Source organism: Cotesia typhae, unplaced genomic scaffold (assembly GCF_013202065.1).
Source record: "Cotesia typhae breed Kobodo isofemale line unplaced genomic scaffold, CoteBio_Ctyphae scaffold_91, whole genome shotgun sequence".
Lineage (NCBI taxonomy): Eukaryota > Metazoa > Arthropoda > Insecta > Hymenoptera > Braconidae > Cotesia > Cotesia typhae.
This window is the reverse complement of record NW_027423781.1, coordinates 50396-73597: the sequence shown is the minus strand read 5'-3', so window position 1 is coordinate 73597 and position 23202 is coordinate 50396. Positions and strand designations below refer to the sequence as shown.

The 23202-nt window shown below is 31.1% G+C and overlaps 2 protein-coding genes across 2 annotated transcripts; both read right to left on the bottom strand.

Moving 5' to 3' along the window:
- Window positions 1-2543: 2543 nt before the first annotated feature.
- On the bottom strand, window positions 2544-21148 carry Sifr (SIFamide receptor). Its single transcript, XM_074258491.1, has 3 exons — window positions 20102-21148; window positions 10580-10679; window positions 2544-3840 (listed from the first exon to the last, which is right to left on the bottom strand). The coding sequence occupies exons 1-3, from the start codon at window positions 20652-20654 to the stop codon at window positions 3069-3071; spliced, it is 1425 nt and encodes a 474-aa protein (XP_074114592.1). The 5' UTR covers window positions 20655-21148; the 3' UTR covers window positions 2544-3068.
- LOC141537484 (uncharacterized) lies at window positions 4960-5844 on the bottom strand. The gene is made up of 2 exons (XM_074258492.1): window positions 5701-5844; window positions 4960-5485 (listed from the first exon to the last, which is right to left on the bottom strand). Exons 1-2 carry the CDS (start codon window positions 5710-5712, stop codon window positions 5171-5173), a joined length of 327 nt encoding a protein of 108 aa, XP_074114593.1. The 5' UTR covers window positions 5713-5844; the 3' UTR covers window positions 4960-5170.
- Window positions 21149-23202: the final 2054 nt, after the last annotated feature.

Sequence of the window (23202 nt, the reverse complement as noted above, 5' to 3'; positions counted from 1 at the left end):
TATTTAATGGCAATCTCGGTCCCAATTACACTCTTTACTTAAAATTATTATTTTTTTTTTTTATAAATTAGCAATAAAGGGACTGACATTTTTATATTTCAACATTAAGTCTACTTATTATATTAATTAATTCAATGAAATAGCGACCAGCTTCTATCAATAATACAGCAACAGCAGAGTATTTATTAATATATTAACTATATTTATATTATACTAATGAATAATGATATAATAGTTGTTCAACCATTGAACATTAATTATTGCACAACGAAACGAGAATCTGAAGGCAATTCGGTAATCGTTTATTACTATTTTAATAATATACATGTATCTTAAAATTATTTTTGCTCAACTATTTTTGTGAAAACTAAAACAACTTTAGTAATCACAAAAATTGCCGTATAAAAAAGTACAAAAGTAGTTATACGTATTTATATAAATCAATTAACAAATTAACAACAGCAATCTTTTATTTTTATTTATTTATATTTATATTTATATTTTAGAGATTAACAATTACCTACAGCTTAAAATTTTCTTTAGAATAATATTTTACATACTAATAAATAAATAAGTTTTTTAGTAATAAACTAGATTATGGAGTTTTGGGGCTCTGTTGTTATTGTTGTTGTTATTATAATTAATATTTTAAGTCGTTGTTATAAAAAATATAACTGTTGAGAGATTTAATATAATTATTTTCAACGACAAAAAATATAAAATATAAAGATATATAACTCCATAATCTTTTTTTCTTTTTTTTTTTTTTTTTTTTTATTTAATTAGGCAAGAGTATTAGTAAAAGTTGGTATAATTTATTAATATTAATATATAAATATTTGTAAAACGATTATCGAATAGCCTTAGCTCCCAGCGACCTCGACCTTCCTTAAACTTATTTTCTTAACTCCTAATTACCAATTGTTAACTCATAAAATGTCATATAATTCAGAATGAAGTAGTTTTATTGTTTTTTTAGCTTATTATTATTAAAATAAACATATTGGTCAATTCGTTGAACCACTTTATTTTCAATCTATATAATATTATATTGAAGAAACTAAAAAAAAACGTAAAATTATGGACGAAAGTTGTTTGGTTAAAAGTTTATAATCTCTTCGAGTAACATGGACGCTACTATTATTTATTTCGTTTTATATATTCAAATTCGAATAATCATTCACTTATTATTACAATTATTATTATTATTATTATTATTATTATTATTATTATTATTATTATTATTATTATTATTATTATTATACTTTCCACCGTACTTTGTTTATATTTAATAAAAAGTTCGTTGCACTCATTCCATTAAATTAATAATTAATTTTTTTTTATTTTACTTGAATCGACCATTTTAAAATTCTATCTTATCCATAAATCCATATTCGATGTTATTAATTAATTAATTGATGTATATACATATTTAATTGTAAGTAAAATTTAATCAAACTTTATATTTTATAAAATAAAAAAATAATTAATTATACATTTTATCTATTTAAAATTTTATTAACATGGCAACAATTAAAAGCTCACAATAATATAATTATTATTATCATCATTATTTATAAACGGAATAGCATTTAGAATATATATTTAAAATAATTATATGAATACTATATTTATTATTATTATTATTACTATTATTATCATTATCAATAAAGCGGTTTATTATTAAATAATTAAATACCTGATGAAAGCTCAGTATTGCAGAATATTTGTGCACGTTACATGTATTTATTGTTTTATTTATTTATTATTTTGTTTTATTCAATAATTACAATTGAATCTTATCACAGTGGATTTGAACCACTTGCTATCAAAAATCCTCCAATAAGAACAAATTTGTATTTATTTTATTCTCTTTAAAATTTTTTACCTCTTCCCCTCCCCTTCCATACAAACTTTTACTTAATTTATTAATTTAAGAAAATATGTACTCTATTTACATTTAATATACTCGCTCACACAACACACACACTCGCAAATAATTATTATTATAATAATATTGAAGCGTATTGCAGTACGTGTATTATATTTTATATATCCAACCCTCAAAATCCAATGAAAAATTTATTTGTTCCATTTTCTTACAAATCTATTGCCTACCAGTACAAAGATAAAATAAAAATAAAATTTTATTTATTTATTAATATTTATTGTTTATTTTTTTTTTTTAGACTCTTCTATAATTCCTACTCCAAAATCGCACTTGATCGGACAGATAAAATTGGATATTCGGTAAGAAAATATATATTTTATTATTATTATCATTTTTATTATTATTATTATTATTATTATTATTATTATTATTATTATTATTATTATTATTATTATTACTATTATTAATGTTATTTTCAGAAAAAATGTGTCGGGTATGTCGGCCAAAAGCTATTGCCGGATATGGTAAATATGTATAGTTCGATATTCAATAAATATATATATATATATATATATATATATATATATATATATATATATATATATATTTATTTATTTATTTATTTATTTATTGTTATACAACAAACGCAAAAATGCGTTACAATTACAGTATAGAGATAATTATTATTAGGATATTATTATAGGATGTGAAAAATATGTGTCAGTAAGTGTGTTACTGCTGATAAAAATGTTCGTCCATCGACGATGATAATTTTTAAAATATTTAAAAATATGCTTAATAAGCACGACAAAGTTTTATTTGTTAAATTCTGTCACGTCTTTTATATAATCAATCGATCAATCAATTTATTTTTTGTCATTATGACAATTTTATTTTATAAATATATATCGACAAAAAAGAAAATTACAACTGATGACGAGTATTTTTCGTCTAATCCGAGTTACAATCGATCATTGTGGATCTAAAATTTCGGATCAGGTATTTTATGTTAGTTGAAGACAAATAAGTTTTATTTATTTATCATCATAAATATATATATATATATATATATATATATTTATATTTATATAATTTAGTTACAAAAATGACAAAGGAATCTATTTATTGTAATGATAATAATAATAATATTAGTAATAATAATTAATTTTAGTGTAATTTATACACCGGTATGATTGAAAATATAAGACACATTGCTATCCTGATGTACTGGAGGTGCGTGATAAGTACGTCGTGTTGATGAATTATTGTTAACATAGTATGAAGACTTTCTCATGCTCGTTGATGAAGACATTATAGCGACTGTCTCATAATACCTGAGTTTACCGCAACAACGGCCACTTTTAAGTATAGCCATAAATCCACGGCGATATTTTTTATTAAAAAATGCATAAAGAATAGGATTGATGCATGAATTACTGGAACCCAACCACTGGGCAATGGGCGTAGCTATCATTTGTACCTCTTCCTCCCATTCGGCTTGTTCTCCACCAAGTTTTATTCGTGCAAATATTACGTAGAGCGGTAGCCAGGATAATACAAATAGTATAACAACAACAACCAACATTTTAACAACCTTTACCTTTGATTTTTGTTGTATCCTTTCCATTTGGGCGTCCTTGGTGTCTGTAGGTATATTACGACGCCATACTTTTATCCAGATAAGAATGTAGCACAAGGATATTAGTATCATCGGCAGTACGTAGCACAGCAAAAGATTACCGATTAAAAAAAATAGTGTGCCGTCTTGGGGGCGCGGCCAACGCTCAACGCAAAATCTCATCTCCGGGTCATCACCGTATTTTATCAAATCAAAAAATAAAAGCCACGGTGAGGTTGCTGTTAACGCTATAAACCATATTACAACTATTATCATTCGAGCTCGTCGTTTAGTTATCTGACACTTCATTGGCCACCATATCGCCAAAAATCTGAAACAATAATAAAACAACACTCTATTATTTTATACAACAAAAACCGGTTTAAAAAATAATAACAAGTACCTAGTGGTACCAAGTAAACCCTTTCACAACACCAGAGGCCACCGACTTATTCTCTCTTGTAATATAATAACTCTAAACTTCAATGTATTCTATAACTATTGTGTAGGATCTATATAGTGAATCGTCACGGTTGAGTAAACACACTTTAAATACATTTATATAAATGCTAAATAGTTTTTCCTTTTATTTATTATTACGCTAGACCATTTATTTTATCAATAACAACAACTATTATACTTAAAAAGATAATTAATCGGATCACGTTTTACGCTCTATAAACTCAGGCACGCGACCACTTACGCACATCAAACTATTATAAATATATACAGTTATTCTATTATTATAGTACTACACTAAATTATATATTTTTATTATTTTTATCTTTAATTGATTTATTTAAAAAAAAAAAAAAAAAAAAAAAACTACTCTTTATAAAATTATATATATATATATATATATATATATATATATATATATATATATATATATTTTTCCACTGAGTAAATAAATCATTTTTTGATAATCATTTTAATTATATTTGTATCTGTCCTAGTTGTTGAAGAGGGTCATTATAAATAAAGATGATGATGATGATGATGATTGAAAAAAAAAAAAAAAGAAAAGATGTTTCTGTTGTTTTGCAGACCTGTAGGTACACCAAGTAGGAGGGATCGACCGAGCACGAGCAAGAAAGACCAATTTAATTCTTGTACTTGATGCACACGCGTCTGCCAAACACTAAACGCTAAACGACAAACGACAAACATGCATTTTAATCTTCTCTAGTTTATACTAGAGTATATATTATACTACACTATCCTTTGCTTTATTTTTTTTATTTTTAAAATTCTCAATTCTGGATAAACTTTGGGGAATGGCCAATAAATTTTAAATTCATTCCTGAATCGGTCACATTGTCCAATAATCCTCTGCTTTTATCCTTTATCCTTTATCTTTTATTTTTTATTTTTTATTTTTTATTTTTTGTCCTTAAAATAAAAACAAACGACTTTTCATTTCCCTCTTATTTTAAAATAATAATAATAATTAAAAATTTTTTAATTTAATTTTTATTGATAATAATAAAAATTTACAATATCATGAGAATAAAAATAATAATAATAAAAAAAAAAAAAAAAAAGCAGGATAACCGTAATAATTATGGCAAAATGCGAAAGTCAAAAAATTTAGATAAATGTACGGATTGGAATTGTTAAAATAGTAAAAGAGTTGATGATTGATATTATTTAGATAGATTTCAGTAGTGACCAAGCCCGTGGAAGTCGTGATGGGCCAAGAGAACGGGAGCAGGAGCATGAGCGTGAGCAAAAGCATGTCCGTATCCATGTCCATGTCCATGTACAGCAGGGAGAACAGTCTTGGTGACAATTGGAGCAACATGTACTTGAGGTGCTACTGCGGGTGCTGAGTGAACAACGTGAGCGTGGGCATGATGGTCAACATGAGAAAAAATATGGGGTGCGTGAATTGGCCCGAGTCCATGATCAATGTGAATACCGGTCAATCCTCCGGGTGCTGCGGCAGCTACGGCCAAAACACCGGCAACAACAATCTAAAAGGTAATAGTAAATAGTAACAATTTTTTTTTTTATTATTATTATTATTATTATTATTATTATTATTATTATTATCTTGTTTCAACACGCTGTTGAGATAAACTAATTAACATGTCTGATAATATTGACGAGATGAGATTAGTAAAAAGTAAATGTGTATGTACCAAAAAAAAAATCGAATTAAATAAATAATAAAAATAAATATCCTTACCAGCTTGAACATGGTGATAAAATAAAAGTGTAGTTTACTGTTTGGTAGTCAGTAACCCAGTGACAATAGTGTTCATAGGCGATCCTTTTATACGAATCGATTTTTTTTTAAATCGTTACAACGAAAACAACAACAACAACAATTAGTCACGTGGTACCAATGACGACCGAATAGGCAAATGTTGAGTCACACGATCTCTCAACTTAAGAGTGGGACAATACATCGACCAATCACACTCATTCACACTCTTATCCATATTATTATCATTATTACAGTTATCTATTGTTAGTTTATCAATATCAATCCCCTTTTGATGAAATAATAGCAAGTTTTAATTTAATAATAGCAGCAGCAGATGTGTTGTGAGAATCACCTAATGAATCAGGACATCCCCTAAATATCTGGATTATTATTATAACCAATGATACTGTCGGGATAAATTATCGATTATTGTTTACGAATTGGGCTGTGATATTCTGATTATTATTACATCATATTTAGGAGATCTATACAGTATATATTAACATATTAACATGTGTATGTATTATGGATACATAATACTATAATTCATGGCCGGTCCACTCTCTTAAAACGCACGACTCTTTGCTATTTTATATAATAATAATAATAATAATAATAATAATAATAATAATAATAATAATAATAATAATAATAATAATAAGCGATGCTTGCTACGTGGCCTCCAAGCGGCGCATCGCGGGAAACGCAGACCATAACATCAGGTCTGTAGGCGAACGACGTAGCCCGTGCAGTGGGCCAACTACCCACTGCATGGAAATAACTGAGTTACCACAAGATATCAACTCAGAAGTGCTCCCCACAACCGGACCTTTTCGGATGAGGACCATTCATCAGGTGGGAGGAGCACGCCGGACCCGATGAATGATGACGACCCTGGCGCCTTAAGGACTTACTTTAAGTGGACGGAGGAACTGAGAGTCGATCTCATGGTGTGCTACCAACGTAGCGAGCCGGGGGTGAGCGGCTATATGGCCCGGATGCACACTCTTTGGAGTGATATGCATCCGGAGCTAGCGCATTTTACGCCCAAACACCTGCGTAATTATACCGCTCATCTTCGGCGAAATAGAAGATCGCTTGTGCCGGACAGAAGGCAGTCTAATAGACTTTCCTTTCCGGCGCAACTACACCAAGAGCGACGCCGTTCCTCCTTGGACAACAACAATCCCTTTGTAGGACGGCAAGTAAGTATATCTAAAAAGATAACTTACTCCCAACAACAGCTTGACGCGGTAAACGAAGATCTCCGTGCAAACATCCTGGAGCATTCCACCCTGCTCACTGTGAGCCAGGTTGTGTATGGTGCAGCAGTTTCGGCTTTTCCGAGAGAGAGACAATGTCTCTCGATCGAGGCAAGGTTGAAACAGCGCATCTCACAACTTGGCCTGAAAATTGACATGTCCCGGAAACAGGTCTCCCGCATTCAGTGTGTGATTGAGTACGACACAACTCAAACACCATACACGCCCCGAATTCGGCGCATTGCTGCTGAACTTCGGTGGCGTCATCACACACTGAACAAGAGTACTCTTCATGTCATCAAGGAAGAGTCTCTTAATAAATTGCGGGCTCTAGTGGCTGCTAAAAAGTCATTAGAGAAAAGGCTGAAGCGGTTGGTCGACAACTCGTTGTTTCGATCCAGCCCTTCACGGTTTCTGACACCAAAGACCGATGTTACCGGGAATTATCCAACACCTGAGCGGGTGGAAGCTTTTGGACTGAGTTGTATGGAGATCAACCAAACGTGAACGCCAACACTCCAGCTCTGCACGACTTCAAAGTATTCTGTCGGGAACACCGTCGACAGAATGCTGATGAAGAGAGCCCTGCAGTCAGTGTGGATGAAGTTCGTTCAGCTCTAAATGGCAGCAAAAATTGGGCTGCCCCGGGACCAGACGGCATTAATGTCTTTTGGTGGAAGAAGTTTACTTCTACCCACCTCCATCTGGCCCGCATATTTACATCATACATTAGAGCTGACGATCCGATTCCGGACTGGCTTGTAGAAGGGCGAACCGTACTGATACCTAAAAAAGGTGACTTGTCTGACCCTAAGAATTTCAGGCCTATCACCTGCTTGAATGCGGTTTATAAAATTTTTACAAAAATTTTAAATAACCGTATCTTGCAGCAGATAGAGCCTGTATGGCAACAGATATATGAACAACGTGGCAGTAAAAGAGGCCTGTCAGGTTGCAAGGAGAACCTGATAGTGGATCGATGCGTCTTACAAGATGCGATCTACTATCAACGCAACCTGTCAATGGCTTGGATTGACTATCGCAAGGCATTTGACTCAACTCCACATGAGTTAATTTTATATCTACTCAAATGCCTGGGAGTCAATCCCGAAATAGTGGAATGTATTCGGCGTACAATGCAGCTCTGGCGAACGCGATTTCACATTGGAAGTGGAAACGCATTGCACGTAACCGGAGTTGTAGAGTACAAACGAGGGGTCTTCCAAGGCGATTCCTTGAGCCCTCTGCTGTTTTGCATTTCACTGCTGCCTATATCTGTTGCTCTCCGTAAAACTCGTGGGTACTCTGTGGGGCCTCCGGGTGATCGAAAATATTCGATCACCCATCTGCTTTACATGGATGATCTGAAGCTATATAGTGCTGATGAAGATCATCTACAAGCAGCCCTCAACATCGTAGCAGAGTACACACGAGATGTCGGAATGTCTTTTGGGTTGGACAAGTGTGCGGTCGTACATCTGGCGAGGGGTAAGTGCTCTGATACTGGTGATGATGTCGAATTAGTGGATGGGAGCGTCTTAAGCCAATTAGACGCCGGGGAGTTGTATAGATATCTAGGAATGGAAGAGCACCGCATGCATGCGGTCTCTGAAGTCCGAACAACTCTCCAGAGCGAGTATGTTAGGAGACTCCGGAAAATTTGGTCCTCCGAACTTTCCGGCAAAAACAAAGTCTCAGCTACTAACATGCTCGCTGTCCCAGTCTTACTATACTCTTTCGGTGTCCTGAAATGGACCCGAAAGGATTTACGAGATCTCGACATCAAAACCCGTAAGATCATTAATATGAATCGGAGCATGCACCCCAATTCATCAGTCGCCAGATTATACCTCTCCCGGTCCATCGGTGGGAGAGGTTTGCAGAGTTTGGAGCGGCTTCACGACCGTTTGGTCCTGGGTTTAACTCACGAAGTTGTCAATTTCACTGCAGACGAGGATGACTTTCTTATGCAAATTGTACATAAACATGAAAATGCGCATAAGGGGTCATTCTTGTATAAGGCAGCAATATATGCGGCAAGAACCCTTGGTCTTGGAGAAATAAACGCTCTTATGGAACTCCGAAAGGAGGAATTTAAGAGCGTCATCAGGAACGCCGAGGAAAAACTACTCCTTGGCGAACTGATGGACAAGTCCATGCACAGCGTGTTCTTTAAACACGTGCGTGATCATGGCTTGTCCATCCAGCTGACGTTTTCCTTCTTAAAGTCAGCGGGCCTGATGTCCGAGACTGAAGGGTTCATATTTGCCTGCCAAGATGGTGTCATTAACACTCTTGAGTACCGTAGCAAGGTGCTCCAGGTGCAGCTTCCGGACACGTCCTGTAGGAGGTGTAGACAACATCCGGAGACGCTTATGCACCTTTTGTCGGCATGTCCAGTGCTGGCGGAGAGGTGCATATATCCAGCGTCACAATGCTGCCCTGAGAGTACTGTACTACTATCTTCGTCATTGCTACGGTATTGACGTGACACCAGTGCTGCCTTATTTGCCAGGAGATATTCCCCAGGTTGTTGAGAATGACAGTTGCAAAATTTATTGGAACATGCCATTTGCAACAACCCGGCGGATAGATCACAACAAACCTGATATTGTGCTCTTCGACAAGGCCACTCATGACATTTATGTCATTGAGTTCTCGGCCCCGGCTGAATACAACATCTCAGCCAAAGAAGAGCACAAAGACAAATATATCAGGATCTCCTGTTTGAAATTGGTAAACTTTACCCAGGTTACCGTGTCAAGCTTGTCGTCCTGATTGTTGGCGTCCTAGGAGGGATGAAGCAGTCTTTTGTATCCTCACTTGCCAAAGTTCCAGCTTGCTCATCAAAAGCTGAGTTCTTGGCAGTTAGGATGCAGAAGGCTGTTTTACTTGGTTCTCTCCGTCTCTTAAGGGAAATGACTTTGGCCTGCTGTGATCACTAACCGCCTTGTTGTGCGGAGTGGTCCAGCAGTAACGGACGGAGCTCAGGCTGGGCCCTCGGAGAATCGGACTCCGGGGATAACCCCCCTGAGCATTTAATAACAAAATAATAATAATAATAATAATAAAACAAGATCGTATATCTCATAAAATAGTCCAATATGTGGTTTTTCTTATGCTAATTTATTTATATCAGACTGTGATACAAGAAAATATTGCGACAAAAACTTCTGTTTTTTTTATTTCTATTATCTTTTGTATGCAGAAATAATAATCATTTACGTCAATTATTTATTAAAGAATAATTAATTAATTCAACAACTTTGTATAATTATCTATTGACACAGATTCGAATGACTTTGAACTACAAATTATAATATAAGAAAAAAAAAAAAAAACAAAAATAATGGAGTAGATGGGATAAAAATTTTGTCTCCAATCTCGAAACAATTTATTTTTTAGTTGGAAAATATGATTGACCCTCTTCAACTTTAGGGAAAAATAATAATAATAGTAATAATAATAATAATAATAATAATAATAATAATAATAATAATAATAATAATAATAATAATAATAATAATAATAATAATAATAATAATAATAATAATAATAATAATAATAATAATGATTTCGATCAGATAACCACTCACCTGTCCAAAGAAACAGCGACGAGGCTGTAGACGGAGGCAGCAACTGATACTCCTTGAATATAGGATACAGTCTTGCACATAAATCGTCCCAGTACCCACGCTGAAAGAATAACAAAATTTAAAAACTAATTAATACAGTTGATTAAAAAGTTTGGATTATTTTCAGATGATATTTTCTGGTAAAATATTAAATGTCAGGGAATAAATTTTATAATTATCAAGTTCCCATGGAGTGAGGCGGTGACGCGGGAAAGGAACATTGATGTTTTATTACTATATACTAGCTTTAGATAGAGACAGCATGTATTTATCTATCTTTATATCTTATGTAAAAGTGAAGGGTTTTTATAAACATAATATAACTTAACATTTATTATCTAGTAGTGATAAAATCATCGGTAATTATCAAAATAATAAAGGAACAAAACTATTTTAACTGATCATAGAATCTTTGATTTTTTTTTTTATTAATATTACACATTTGTTGGTCTAGTAAATTTTATGAAAAATAAAAATGTTTAAGCACCGACTAAAAAAATAAAATAATCTCAATTGCAATAGTAAAAAAAGAAAAAGAAAAAGAAGAAGACAAATAAAAAAAAAATGTTTGTATATATAGTAGGAGCAATAATAAAAAGATGTAGGCGACGAGGGAAAATATGTAGACCCTCATGTCCCACACACTCGGTCTATAAATTTATCTGTTAAACTCTCTGTTACTCTCTTTTCTCTTTTTTATTTTTTTCTTTTTGCTATTTTATATCTAATTCTTAACTTTCTTTTACACACAGATCAGTAATATATACTCTCGCTTTTGTCGATCACATATGCTGTATATATTCTATAGATAAATACACATCGAATTGTTACCTAATAATATTTATTTATTTTAATAATATTAAATAATTAAATGTCTTGGGTTGAAGAATAATCTAATGATTACTTTCACAAATTGTGATATTTATTATTATAAAATTAAACGATAGGTTTGTACTCTTGACATTCCGTAAATACGCAATCGTGCAAAATCGTACAATCGTTTACACTTTACACGTGAGATACAGCCATTTAAGTCTTTTAAGATTCGAATGATAACATCATCTATCTTCTAATGATTATGAATAAAATTGTTTGATAATAAAATTAACTAATTTGTCGTAGCTTGAAATAACTATTCACCAATATTATATTATTATATATCGTGGAAAGTTTATAGTTTAAAACCTGGTGAATACTGGGTCACTATGTATGTGGTAGTTAACGGGTTATCGATCTCTAAATAAACCTATTCGTATTTTCAATTTATATATATAATTACATTTTACCATTTACTCTCCTTTGGTTTTTTATTTTTCATTTTAAATTCATTAATTAACAATCAACAGGAAAATTAAATTAAATAAAAAAAAATTAAATTGCATGTATTTAATTAAAATTATATTTAAGTACAAAGTTTGTTAACAACTTAAAACTTTGAAAAATGTTTAGTGGAATGTGGAAACTATAAACTCTCTCCAAGTCTTACAGTGTAGTAACTTATAATATAATATAATATAATATATAACACATCTCTATTCAAAGTTTATATGGTTATTAAAATGGTTTTATTTTTGTTACCAATAAAATTAATAAATAGTAGGCCAATAAAAAATAAAGTTTAGATATTTAGGATATAGGATGCTTTTGAATTTATAAATATTGATGTGATATCAATTATATGAATATTCAAACGAGCAAAGTATAAATAAATCACGAGTATGATGAGGATAAAAAACTGATAAAAAGTAATCTTTGGTAATTCTATTGGCGATAATACTACATTTCTAATGAGATGATAAATAATGAAAAAAAAAAAAAATTATACAACCGTAAATTTTTTATCCTTGAAGAAAAATCTAAGCCATCTACTGATCGTAAGACTATATCTTTGTAAAACTTTTTAAAAAGAATAAAGTCTGTTTCTTTTCCCGAGAATAATTATTCTCTTCTCGATGGTGACCGCTCACCTATCAACTAAAAAACTAAAAAACTAACAAATATATTCTCTGATTTATATTTAACTTAAAAAAAAAAAAAAAAAAAAAAAAAGTAACAAAAAGTTAAGGAAGGATTTAGTAAGGCTGTATTACCCGCCGGTATCTCAAAGAGTAAAGAGTAATGAGGTAAAATGTAGAATGTATCGATCACAGAGAGAGTTGAGAACGAGTCGACGCCCTCGACATTCTCGACATCCTCGACACCCTTGACACCCTCGACACCCTCGACACCCTCGACGAGCCGATAGATGTTCCACAGGGGAGTTGAGGTGGTTGAGGTAGCTGAGGTATAGCTTTAAATCTAGCACATCTACTCGTCGACAGCTAAAGGACCTTTCTCACTTGGGACAATACGTCTATTCGATTAATTTGATACTTTTAAAAAATAAACAGAAAAAAAAAATACTTTTTTTCCACTAATAATAATAATACGGTTAAAAATTTAAATTATGAGTAATGCAGTTAAAAGTGTCAACAGATCGTGATGCATGACAAAATCAACTACTTTGTTCTTTATCCGTATTTTAAATTCATAGTTTGAATAGTACACAATGGATTTTATACTTTAATACTCTTATATAGTGCTGAAAACTTTAAACTCGAAGGAGTATTATACGTTACCTGTTAAATTCTTCATTATTTTCAATAGTAAACTCTTTAATCCACTTTTTAAAATCCTTTTAAAATTTTTTTCAAGCAGAAATTATTATCACATCAGGATAATTTTAATTTTAAAATAATTATTTATCAATAGTCAATAATAAGAGAGATATTTTTTCTTTCAATAATAAAATCAGAGATAATAGGAACGTCGAGTACAAGATTAATAAGACAATAATGGAAGTGATTGCCGATGAGCAGAATTACTGAATGACGCGAGAATGAAATGAGATTAAATCAGATAATAGAATCAAAATTCCAGTAAACATTTTATTAAACGTTTTATAATGGAAATCCAATGTCTCCCTTATTAATCTTTGGCTTTGGCTTTGATAGGACTATTGGTGGTGCTGGTGCTGGTGCTGGTGTTGGCCTTGGCCACCAGTTAAATGCTAAATCACATACCCTAGATGACATACATTCACATTAAACATTAATTCTCTACACACCAACATAAGATTCGATTGCGAGTAAAGACACACCACTTTTATAATAATAGAAAAACAACACGTTGTATTAAACTGACCGAGACCTTGAATATTTATATTAATATATATATATATATATATATATATACAATATAAAACCAAAACTAAAATTATCACTTGGCCGTGAATCAACAATCTTTTTATCCTTAGATACTAAAACTTTAAAACTACCACTCACTTTCTATACAATACCGCAACAATTTCATGTTTCCGACTATTTTCCTTTTATTTATATACGTGGATTTCTTTTTTTTATTTTTTAAAAATTTTCTACATCTGCCAAAAACTATTCAATTACCAAACTTTTCACATAAAACATTTAACTATTAAAATCAAAACACATATATATATATATATATATATATATATATATATATATATATATATATAAATAAGATACAATAATTAAACTTTCATTCATGTGGGATTATTTAATTTAAAGTTTATCTTATAAAGAAAGTAATTTTTTTATTGTTGTATCATAATTGGAGTATACCGTATCTAGTTTTAAAAGTTTAAAATTTTAAAATAAGAAAAAATCCTGGATAGAATATTTAATACTGTGATTTATTGTCGATCAAACTCGAGACTCCGAAGAAAAAGTATTAACTCGTGCGCAAGAATGTCCGTACTTTTGAATATAAAGTAGTCGTAAATTTATCAATTTTTCTCAACAAACAAATTTAATAGAGCCACCAACATGCTCAATTTATCAAATTAAATCAATAATCTTTGAATTGTTAAATTGGTGAGAAATAAATATAATATATTATAATTAATATAGGTATACATGAGAATGCGTCTGATCGAATAGGCGGCTACTCCACTGGGAATATTTTAAAAGCTAAGACAGACTGTTGGCTTTCCCCAGAGGAAAGGACCAGCTTTATCGTCAACACCTTCTGGTGTTTTAAGCTCAAGATAATTTAATTATCAGTTAATCTCTGGAGAGTGTAGTGTGGTCGTTGCGGAACAACACCCTCACTGTTGTGATCTCAAAGGGCCACACTTAACCAACTTGACATGGCTAAACGTTTTATATCGGTAGTTATCGAGTTGATCCACTTTTTTTTTTTTTTTGTTTTTAATTCTTCATATAGTCGATAATCATCGACTAGACCCAATTCCTATCAATAACCACTAAAACACATTTGCTAAAATTCTTTTAAAAATACTCGTCCTAAATTTTTTATCATCCATAAAAGAAGCTATAAATTAATTCGATAAAATATAAAAAAAAATAAACTCCAGCCATCATGAATAAAAAAAGGCTGCTTTAAATTATATACTTATATTGTATGATGTTCATCTTAGACATTAGCCATTCAAAAGATTAAAGTCTCATTCAAATATATTTATATCTATATAGGTTATTCTGTAAGAGAGTTTATCAAGTGCGAGGATGATATTATATTTGAAAAAAAAAAAACGAGAAGATAAAGAAAATATTATGTAAAATAGTACAGCCTACGAAGTATATTTTGGTAGGAGCTGCGATAGGGGTTATATTATATTATATATTATATATAAAAGTATAATCGTTAGGCGCAGACGCGTTGCACCTTTCTGAGGATACTGCCCCGGTTTCAAATGCCTTCAAGGTTTTGCCGACCCGGTATTGCTGCTCATACTGCTGGTATATTATATATTATATATTATATATAATATACCATCATCATCCATCCACAATTGACATAGAAACCCTCGCGACCTTATTCTTTAGTTTTCATCACAGTATCAATCTATCAATAATCGATTGATTATTAATAATAATTATCTTAGGAGATGTATGTGTTGTTTTTTTTTTTTTTTTTTTTAGATTGATCGAGTGGTTTATTGTAAATTTATAATTTAAATTAAAGAGATATATGAAAGCTTTATATAGATAAAAGATATTACTAATAGTTGCTATTGTAGCTATAGTTCAATAATTGATTACCATTTGAGATTGGATGGAAGCAAATTAGTGACAAATATATCTATAGATAGAGAACAAGGGTTATGCATACACAATAGTAATAAATTTACAGTACCTGGCCGCCATGGGCAAACGACCGAACATAATCAAATTCGACATAAATATTAATTTGTGAATGTTGACCAGTTTTGCCGAATTTTAACCAGTTTACCTGAATTCCTTCTCCTATCACTATTTCAATCAACACTTAAATAAATACGACAGTGTTAAATCAAAATTTGAATCTGATGCAGAAACAGAAACAGAAACAGAAACAGAAACAGAAGCAAAAGCAGGAACAAACTGTCTACGATCTAGATACGTAATTATCTTTTCACGAGGCACGACCTTGAAGAGAGCAAGTATATAAACTAGGCCATGTCTCCGTCTGTCTACCTAGCGCCTACCGCGAACCTTCTGCTTATTTTACCAGCCCACCACCCACTCACCTACATCAAACCCCACCTCGTTGCACCAGAATCAAAAGCATCAACCTACAACTTATCCATCTCTTACCCTTTTATACTTTTATACCCTTTTATGCTCTTTTACCCTTTTACCCTTTTACCCGTTTACCCTTTTATATCTTCTTAAATAATTGTTATCTCTTAGTTTAACCAAAATAAAATTTATCAATCTGCAGGAGGTATATATTAAATTAAAATAAAAAGTAATAGTAGACAACTCTAATGACAATCCTCAGCAATTTTATCTTTTAAACTTGTACAAACGACTAAAGACTTAGAGGGCTAAAGACTAGAGACTAGAGACTAAAGTCTAGAGTCTAGAGTCTAGGAGTTTAGAGACTGGACTACTAGAGTTAAACCCAGTGAAAGAAAAAAGATTTTTTAGAGTTTTTAAAAAATAAAATAAAAAAGGATGCTTAAAGGATTAATATGAAGAAAGTTATAGTTACGAAATCTATTATCAATAATTGGTTGTTAATAAAATGTCAGTAGAATTTGTGATCTAGTGACCCAGATATTATTGTAGATAATAGAAGAAAAGAATTTAAAGGGGGTACCGCGATAGCTGATAGCTGATAGCTGCACCACCAGGCAGGCGAACAAGATCAATGTTCCCATTCCATTGGATTCGGATATTACAATACTATAATGATATTAGTTATGATACCTCGGTGTACTGTCAAAAATATATCAAAACACGCACATATGAGAATTCTATTGGACGAGCAGGGCTGATACCAACAAGATTAATAACGATCCGTTCAACAACGGTTGAATACTCGAGATTCTTCAGACACCAATACTCTTGTTTATTCCTTCCTTTATATCAATACTATATACTATCCAATCCTATTTTATCTTTTCAATGCCTTTACAGTAGTCGTAGGTCAGAAACTATAATAATTAATTTAAATAACAATTAATCCTATATATATATATATATATATATATATATATATATATATATATATATATATATATATATATATATATATATATATATATAGAGGAAATTAATAAAAAGTTAAACAACATTTTGTGTTTTAGTAGTAGTAGTAGTAGTAGTAGTAGTAGTAGTAGTAGTAGTAGTGTGTAAAAGACACGCCTTTAGTGTATATTTATGTATACACATATATAGGTATAAAATAATCGAGTGGTAGCAAAGCAGGAACCGGCACAGTGCAGCGACGTGACAACAACACATACAATATAAAATATATATATATATATATAGAATGTATAGAACAACTACCCCTGGTGGTGGTGGTGGTGGTATTGGTGCACATGACCGGGTCATGGGAGTTGGCTGCACACCTTTCTACCCCTTCTATTACGTTTTATCGTTGGTACTACAACAACTACTACTACGGGTAGTAGTATTTTATTCCAGCAGCCCACAGCCAGCAGCCCACAGCCAGCAGCCCACAGCCACCAGGGCACAGGTGTGTGAACTAGTGATCTAGGTCAGGCGAGAGTATTGGCCTCTTATTCGCCTTGACACACTTTCAGGTTATCTCTATACACCTATCTAACCACCCCTTGGTATCCCTAGCTCCCTAACTCCCGTCACTCTCTAGCTCCCTGGTACCCACAATCCGTACCTGCCTTTTTTATTATCGTTATTTTTATTTAAATTCTCTATACTTTATTTAATATTCATTTTACAAGTGTTATTAATTAATCGACAAAAAAAAACTCATCTCTATTATTTATACTGTTGTTGTTGTTGTTGTTGTTGTTGTTGTTGTTGTTGTTGTTGTTGTTGTTGTTGTTGTCAAGAGTATTACATTTTAAATTAATCATTTATCGAATAATCTTTAATATTCATTAAAATTAATTTTATTTATTACTACGGAAAAAAAATAATCTCAGATTTAAATAATAATAAAGAAAATGTACGAGTATTATTATTGATACAATGATAAAAAGGTGTGTACTGTACTCAGTTATTCATTTATTTTTTAGTAATAATAATTATAACAAACAAAAAAATATTTTTTTATCTTTTTGTTCATCTTTTTTTTATTTAAATAACCATCGGGTATTTGATGATGCAAATACATGGACACATACATGAATGCGACACGTCATTTCGGTCGAATGTGTCACGAGCACTTGTGTAAACATTTATTGAGAACTTAATAGCACGTACGATTTCACTTGTACGTATCAAGAAAGAAAAAGAAAAAGAAAAAGAAAAAAAAAAGAAAAAAAAAAACAAGTTTAATTTCAGAATAATTAAAATATTGTGAAATTAATAACGAGATTTACGATCACGACGTTTTTATCCTTTAAATTAGTGTTTAAAATAAAAAATGTTTAACTATTGAATTTGAATAAAAAATGTTTTATAGAATTTATCATTGGTACGTTATAGTATGCTGAGGGCGATACGTGCCGATCATGATATATATTCGAGGTATAAATGTCGGCGTCGTGTCTAACTGATGATGATAAACTCGTAGGGATAAAATAGTATAGAGCAATTTTCTTAATATTTTTTACGATATTATATTATTTTATATGATATGATATAGGGACAAATTAGGGACGTTTCTCGAGATTTTAACGTCAAACAATTGTACAATCGAGAGTATTGTAACAATTAGCATATGAATTGATATCGACATTAACCAAGGTTACTCCGCTTTAACGATCAGGTACTTGTGCATAATAATAGCTTTTAAGAGAAAGAAACAAGTGGCTAAATGTTATATTGATATATAAGTATAACTTAAATGACAATATTCTGTACAACAACACAACCATCTGTTATTTGATGTTATTCTGTACATTCCGAAAAAAACAAGGTCGCTGTTGAGGTACAGCATTATTTATTCTTAATCACCTTACTTTTATTTTTTTCTAAATTATTTTTTTCACTAACCAGAGAAAAAAAATAAATGGGTTCAAGTAGAGGAATATTAAAATATAAAAAAAAAAACAATATATGTAGGGTTAAGTAGAATAGTCGGGACAAGTCCTAAGGGCATGCTGAAAAAGGAAAAAAAAAGAGTTACGTTAAATCCTGACACGGCTATTATATTATATTGTATTTTTTTTTTTTTTTTTTTTTTTTTTTTTAAATAAAAACTTGCTCTGGACTCTGTTAAAGGGATGAAGTGCGTTTATAGTGTCGCTTTGGGAATGAATGACTGAAAGTTAATAAATACTACAAGAGTAAATTTTTTTTTTTACGCAAAAAGACGAATAATAAAATATATAAATAGAGAGAGAGAGAGAGAGAGACTCTGAGGGTGAGTTTTGAATTAATTTAAAGTTTATTTTTTTTAATTGATCAATAAATTAGTTTGAAAAGTTGAAATTTATCCAGTCGAAATACAAGTAAGGGATAAAATGTAATTTAGTTTTTATGTATAGAAGAACAGCAATGCAAATAGCTAAGAGTTTTTTATATATATATATATATATATTTTTTTTTTTTTTTTTAGTAAAACAGAGGGCTTGTGTAAGGTCAAGGTGTCCATTGAACGTACAAATTGTCTCTTGTCCTTGTAAATGTGTCGTATGTATGTATGTATATGTACCGCGCATCAGAGATTTCAAATTCCAGGAGTTCCTCTGAAATCACGTACTGGCAAATGGATCTCCAAAACTGCTCCCACTGGTGCTACAACCAACTCTCAATAGCTGTTGTTGCTATTTTTGTTTTACCAGTAGTTGATTTAAAAGAAAACAAAAATTGGTCACAGTTAAGAAAAGCTTAAAAACAAATAAAACTTTGTTGTCAACTAAGGAAAAAAAAAGTAATCGAACGATTACGAGAAAATAGAGTTTAGGCGACAAAAAAAAAAAAAAAAAAAAAATGTAGACCCTCAGGCGAACGATTTACGAAAATATATATATATATATATAAATATAATGAAAAATGGAATAATATAAAAAATACTTACGGACTAGAATGTTACCAACTAGAGTTGCAGGTAGACAAAATACAATTACTAGTACATCAGCAACGGCAAGATTAACGATGAAAAAATTAGTAACAGTGCGCATTCTTGGGGAACGATAGACAACAGCAATAACAAAACTGTTACCAACAAGTCCAATGCTAAACACCAGCATATAAGCGACACAATAGACCGCGGTCATAGCAACACTGTGCCTGTAAAAACGATCTGGTACATGCTCTACGGGGATGGCCCCCGAGTCTGTTGAGATGCTGCTGTTGAATAAAACAACACCACCCCCGAAACCGGACTCTTCCAAAACTGTTCTCGAGCCCCCGGTCACCAATTCACTCAACGAATTGTTAAAGTAATCTCTGATATCCTCTTTTGTCTGGACAAACACGTCGTTTGCGAGATACATAGGGGCTGATGGTGGACCGCTCGTCATCTGGACATTTCCACTGGTACGGTGTCGCGGCTCCACGTCAAATTCCTCCGAGTCTGGAAGACGGAGAGATGCCATCTCCAGCAGTGGCGGAGAAGGCGGTTGCAACATTTATTGGTACCAAGCCGACAATTATGTCAGCACCCTCTCTTTCATTTAATTATACTCTATCACAATCAAACAATCTTCTTTCTTGGTTTTTTTTTTTTTAATTTTTTAAATAAATAAAATTACCAGTCCATTTTTAATTAAAAAATAATAAGATTTTTTGTAAAAAGCTCCCGCTCCTGGTTATACGCCTGCGCTACCTGCGTTTCAGTCCGTCCACCTGCTTACCTGAATTCACGTGTTTGTTTAATTTTTCACTCACTTAAACTTTAACACAAATATTTATTTAAATATTGTTTTTTTTTTTTTTTTTTTTTTTTTTTGATAAAAAAAAAATATCAGCGTTTTATGTGATAAATTTGTTGTTTTTGTTATTGTTTGGTTTGAATTTAGTTTGGAAGATGCTGGGCGATAAATAAGTCTGGTTTAGGTGACTATCGTGTACTGGAGCACCGTTTGCTGTTGGCTGTGTTGGATGCGTCCGAAATACGGTAAGACCGTCGGGCTATCCGACAAAGCTCAACAAAATACTGCGCAGACGCTACACATCCGCTGGTTAGGTGGCTCCTAGTTCTGTTAGCTCTGTTAGCAGTGTTGGAGCAATGTTAACTGTTAGATGGTTGTATTTGATTCAATTGGAGGATTGGAACTGCATAGCACATGCAGTTAAATTACCAACACCAACACTACATTTATAAATTCATATACATATATATTAGTTACTTAATACTTGTTCATAATAAAATCTATTTCAGTAGTATAGCAGCATGATATGATCAACCACCTACAAATAAATATAAATATTTACTTAACCGGATCAAAAGAATTCATCTGAAATGAATCTTAAATTGGCATTTTCATTATCATTTTAACCGGACACGTCTTATTCAATTGAATATAAAAATCTTAGCATTTATTTTATTACCGCATAAAATTTAAATTTAAAATTTAATTTATTTAAACAACTGTCATTGATCTTTTATATAGAGGAAAAGGAAATGGTAAATAACTATATAAAAGTGTAGGTCAGTAATATTATTAAAAAAATATTATTATTGTTATCGGTATTATTAAATGGGTATAAGATGGTGATCGACTGTAGTCAGACACTGTTTGATTATTTATGTACATACATACATACATACTAGTTGAAAATAAAAATGATTTATTACCGACTTGTATAAAGATTGTACTAGACTTTAAACTTATTTCTACTTAAAATCAATTTTCGTTCTCATTTCAAATATAGAATATATTAATTTATCATTTTATATTATATACTCTAGTTTAAAAAATCATTTCAAAAGCTAATAAAAAAATATTATTTATAAAAATAAATAGATATATAATATAAATTACCCTTTGACACTGATATCAAAAGGTACTCTATTATTATTAATGTATATATTTAAATAGAGAGTAATGTGTTGTCTCTGTTATATGAATAACTTCACCTTTCAAACTTGACCGACGATCGACGATCATCTCACCTCTTTTATATATTTATACATTTATAGATCTATAGTATATAATACAAGAGTGCTTTTCCGAGCACTCTGCTTGCTAAATTAGGTCGAATTTCTTACAATTTATTTATAAAATACAAACAAAAAAGAAGTACCCTTTCTATTAACACCTTTTTTACGTACAGTTTTAAAAATAAAATCATAGTAATAATAATTATAAATAAATTCAAGGAGAAGACCAGGATAAGACTTATTTATTTTATAATAATAAAACCATCAGGATACTTTTAAATAAATATATATATATATATATATATATATATATATATAAATCGACATCAGAAACTTATAGCTTTTAGTTTAAAAACTACTTGCTCTCTATTTTATCAGGTTCCATTCAAGTCCAAACGTTTAAAACTTTGTCACAGAAAATAATGAAACTTTTGTTCATCGCAACGAACCACATTATAAATTATAATTTATTTTCCTTTAAACTTTAATCCTAGTTATTATATAATAATTTATACTGTTGATGAATGATTAATTAAATAAATCAGTTGTGTCATTCTTGTAATTGGTAATTAATTTTTTTGAAAGAAGGAGCTTTTGTTTTTTTTTTTTTTTTTATTAATCTATCTCTCTTGTAACTGTTGAGGTCACAAATTGATTAATGATACTTTTTATCAATCTAGCACTTTACCACTAGTAAAAATCAGGGTACATCTATTTATATATTTATAAATGTATCTACAAAGTAAGTATATTGTAATAATAATTAATATAATGATATTAATTAATTGACTTTGGGTGATATATGTTGAGTAAATAAAATATTAATAGTTAATAGCTAATAGCTCAACACATAACACTTGAGACTGTAGATTTAATAATTTATGTTGGTATAGATAACTCTAGAGGTAAGGCTACATCTATAACACTCTTGAAAATAAATCACTGTGACTTGAGGTAACTCGAGGTAACTGGAGGTAACTGGAGGTTCGAGGTTCGAGGTTTAGTTTAGTTTCCATCCCCAATAGTCCCAAGTAAAGTGTCTCGCCCTGTATATACACTTTATACACTTTGTA

Coding starts and splice junctions, on each gene's coding strand:
- Sifr (XM_074258491.1), bottom strand. CDS start 20,654: ATGTTGCAACCGCCTTCTCCGCCACTGCTGGAGATGGCATCTCTCCGT. Junction 10,680..20,101: donor AGTTGGTAACATTCTAGTCC/GTAAGTATTTTT, acceptor TTATTCTTTCAG/CGTGGGTACTGGGACGATTT. Junction 3,841..10,579: donor GTCGCTGTTTCTTTGGACAG/GTGAGTGGTTAT, acceptor TTATTGTTTCAG/ATTTTTGGCGATATGGTGGC.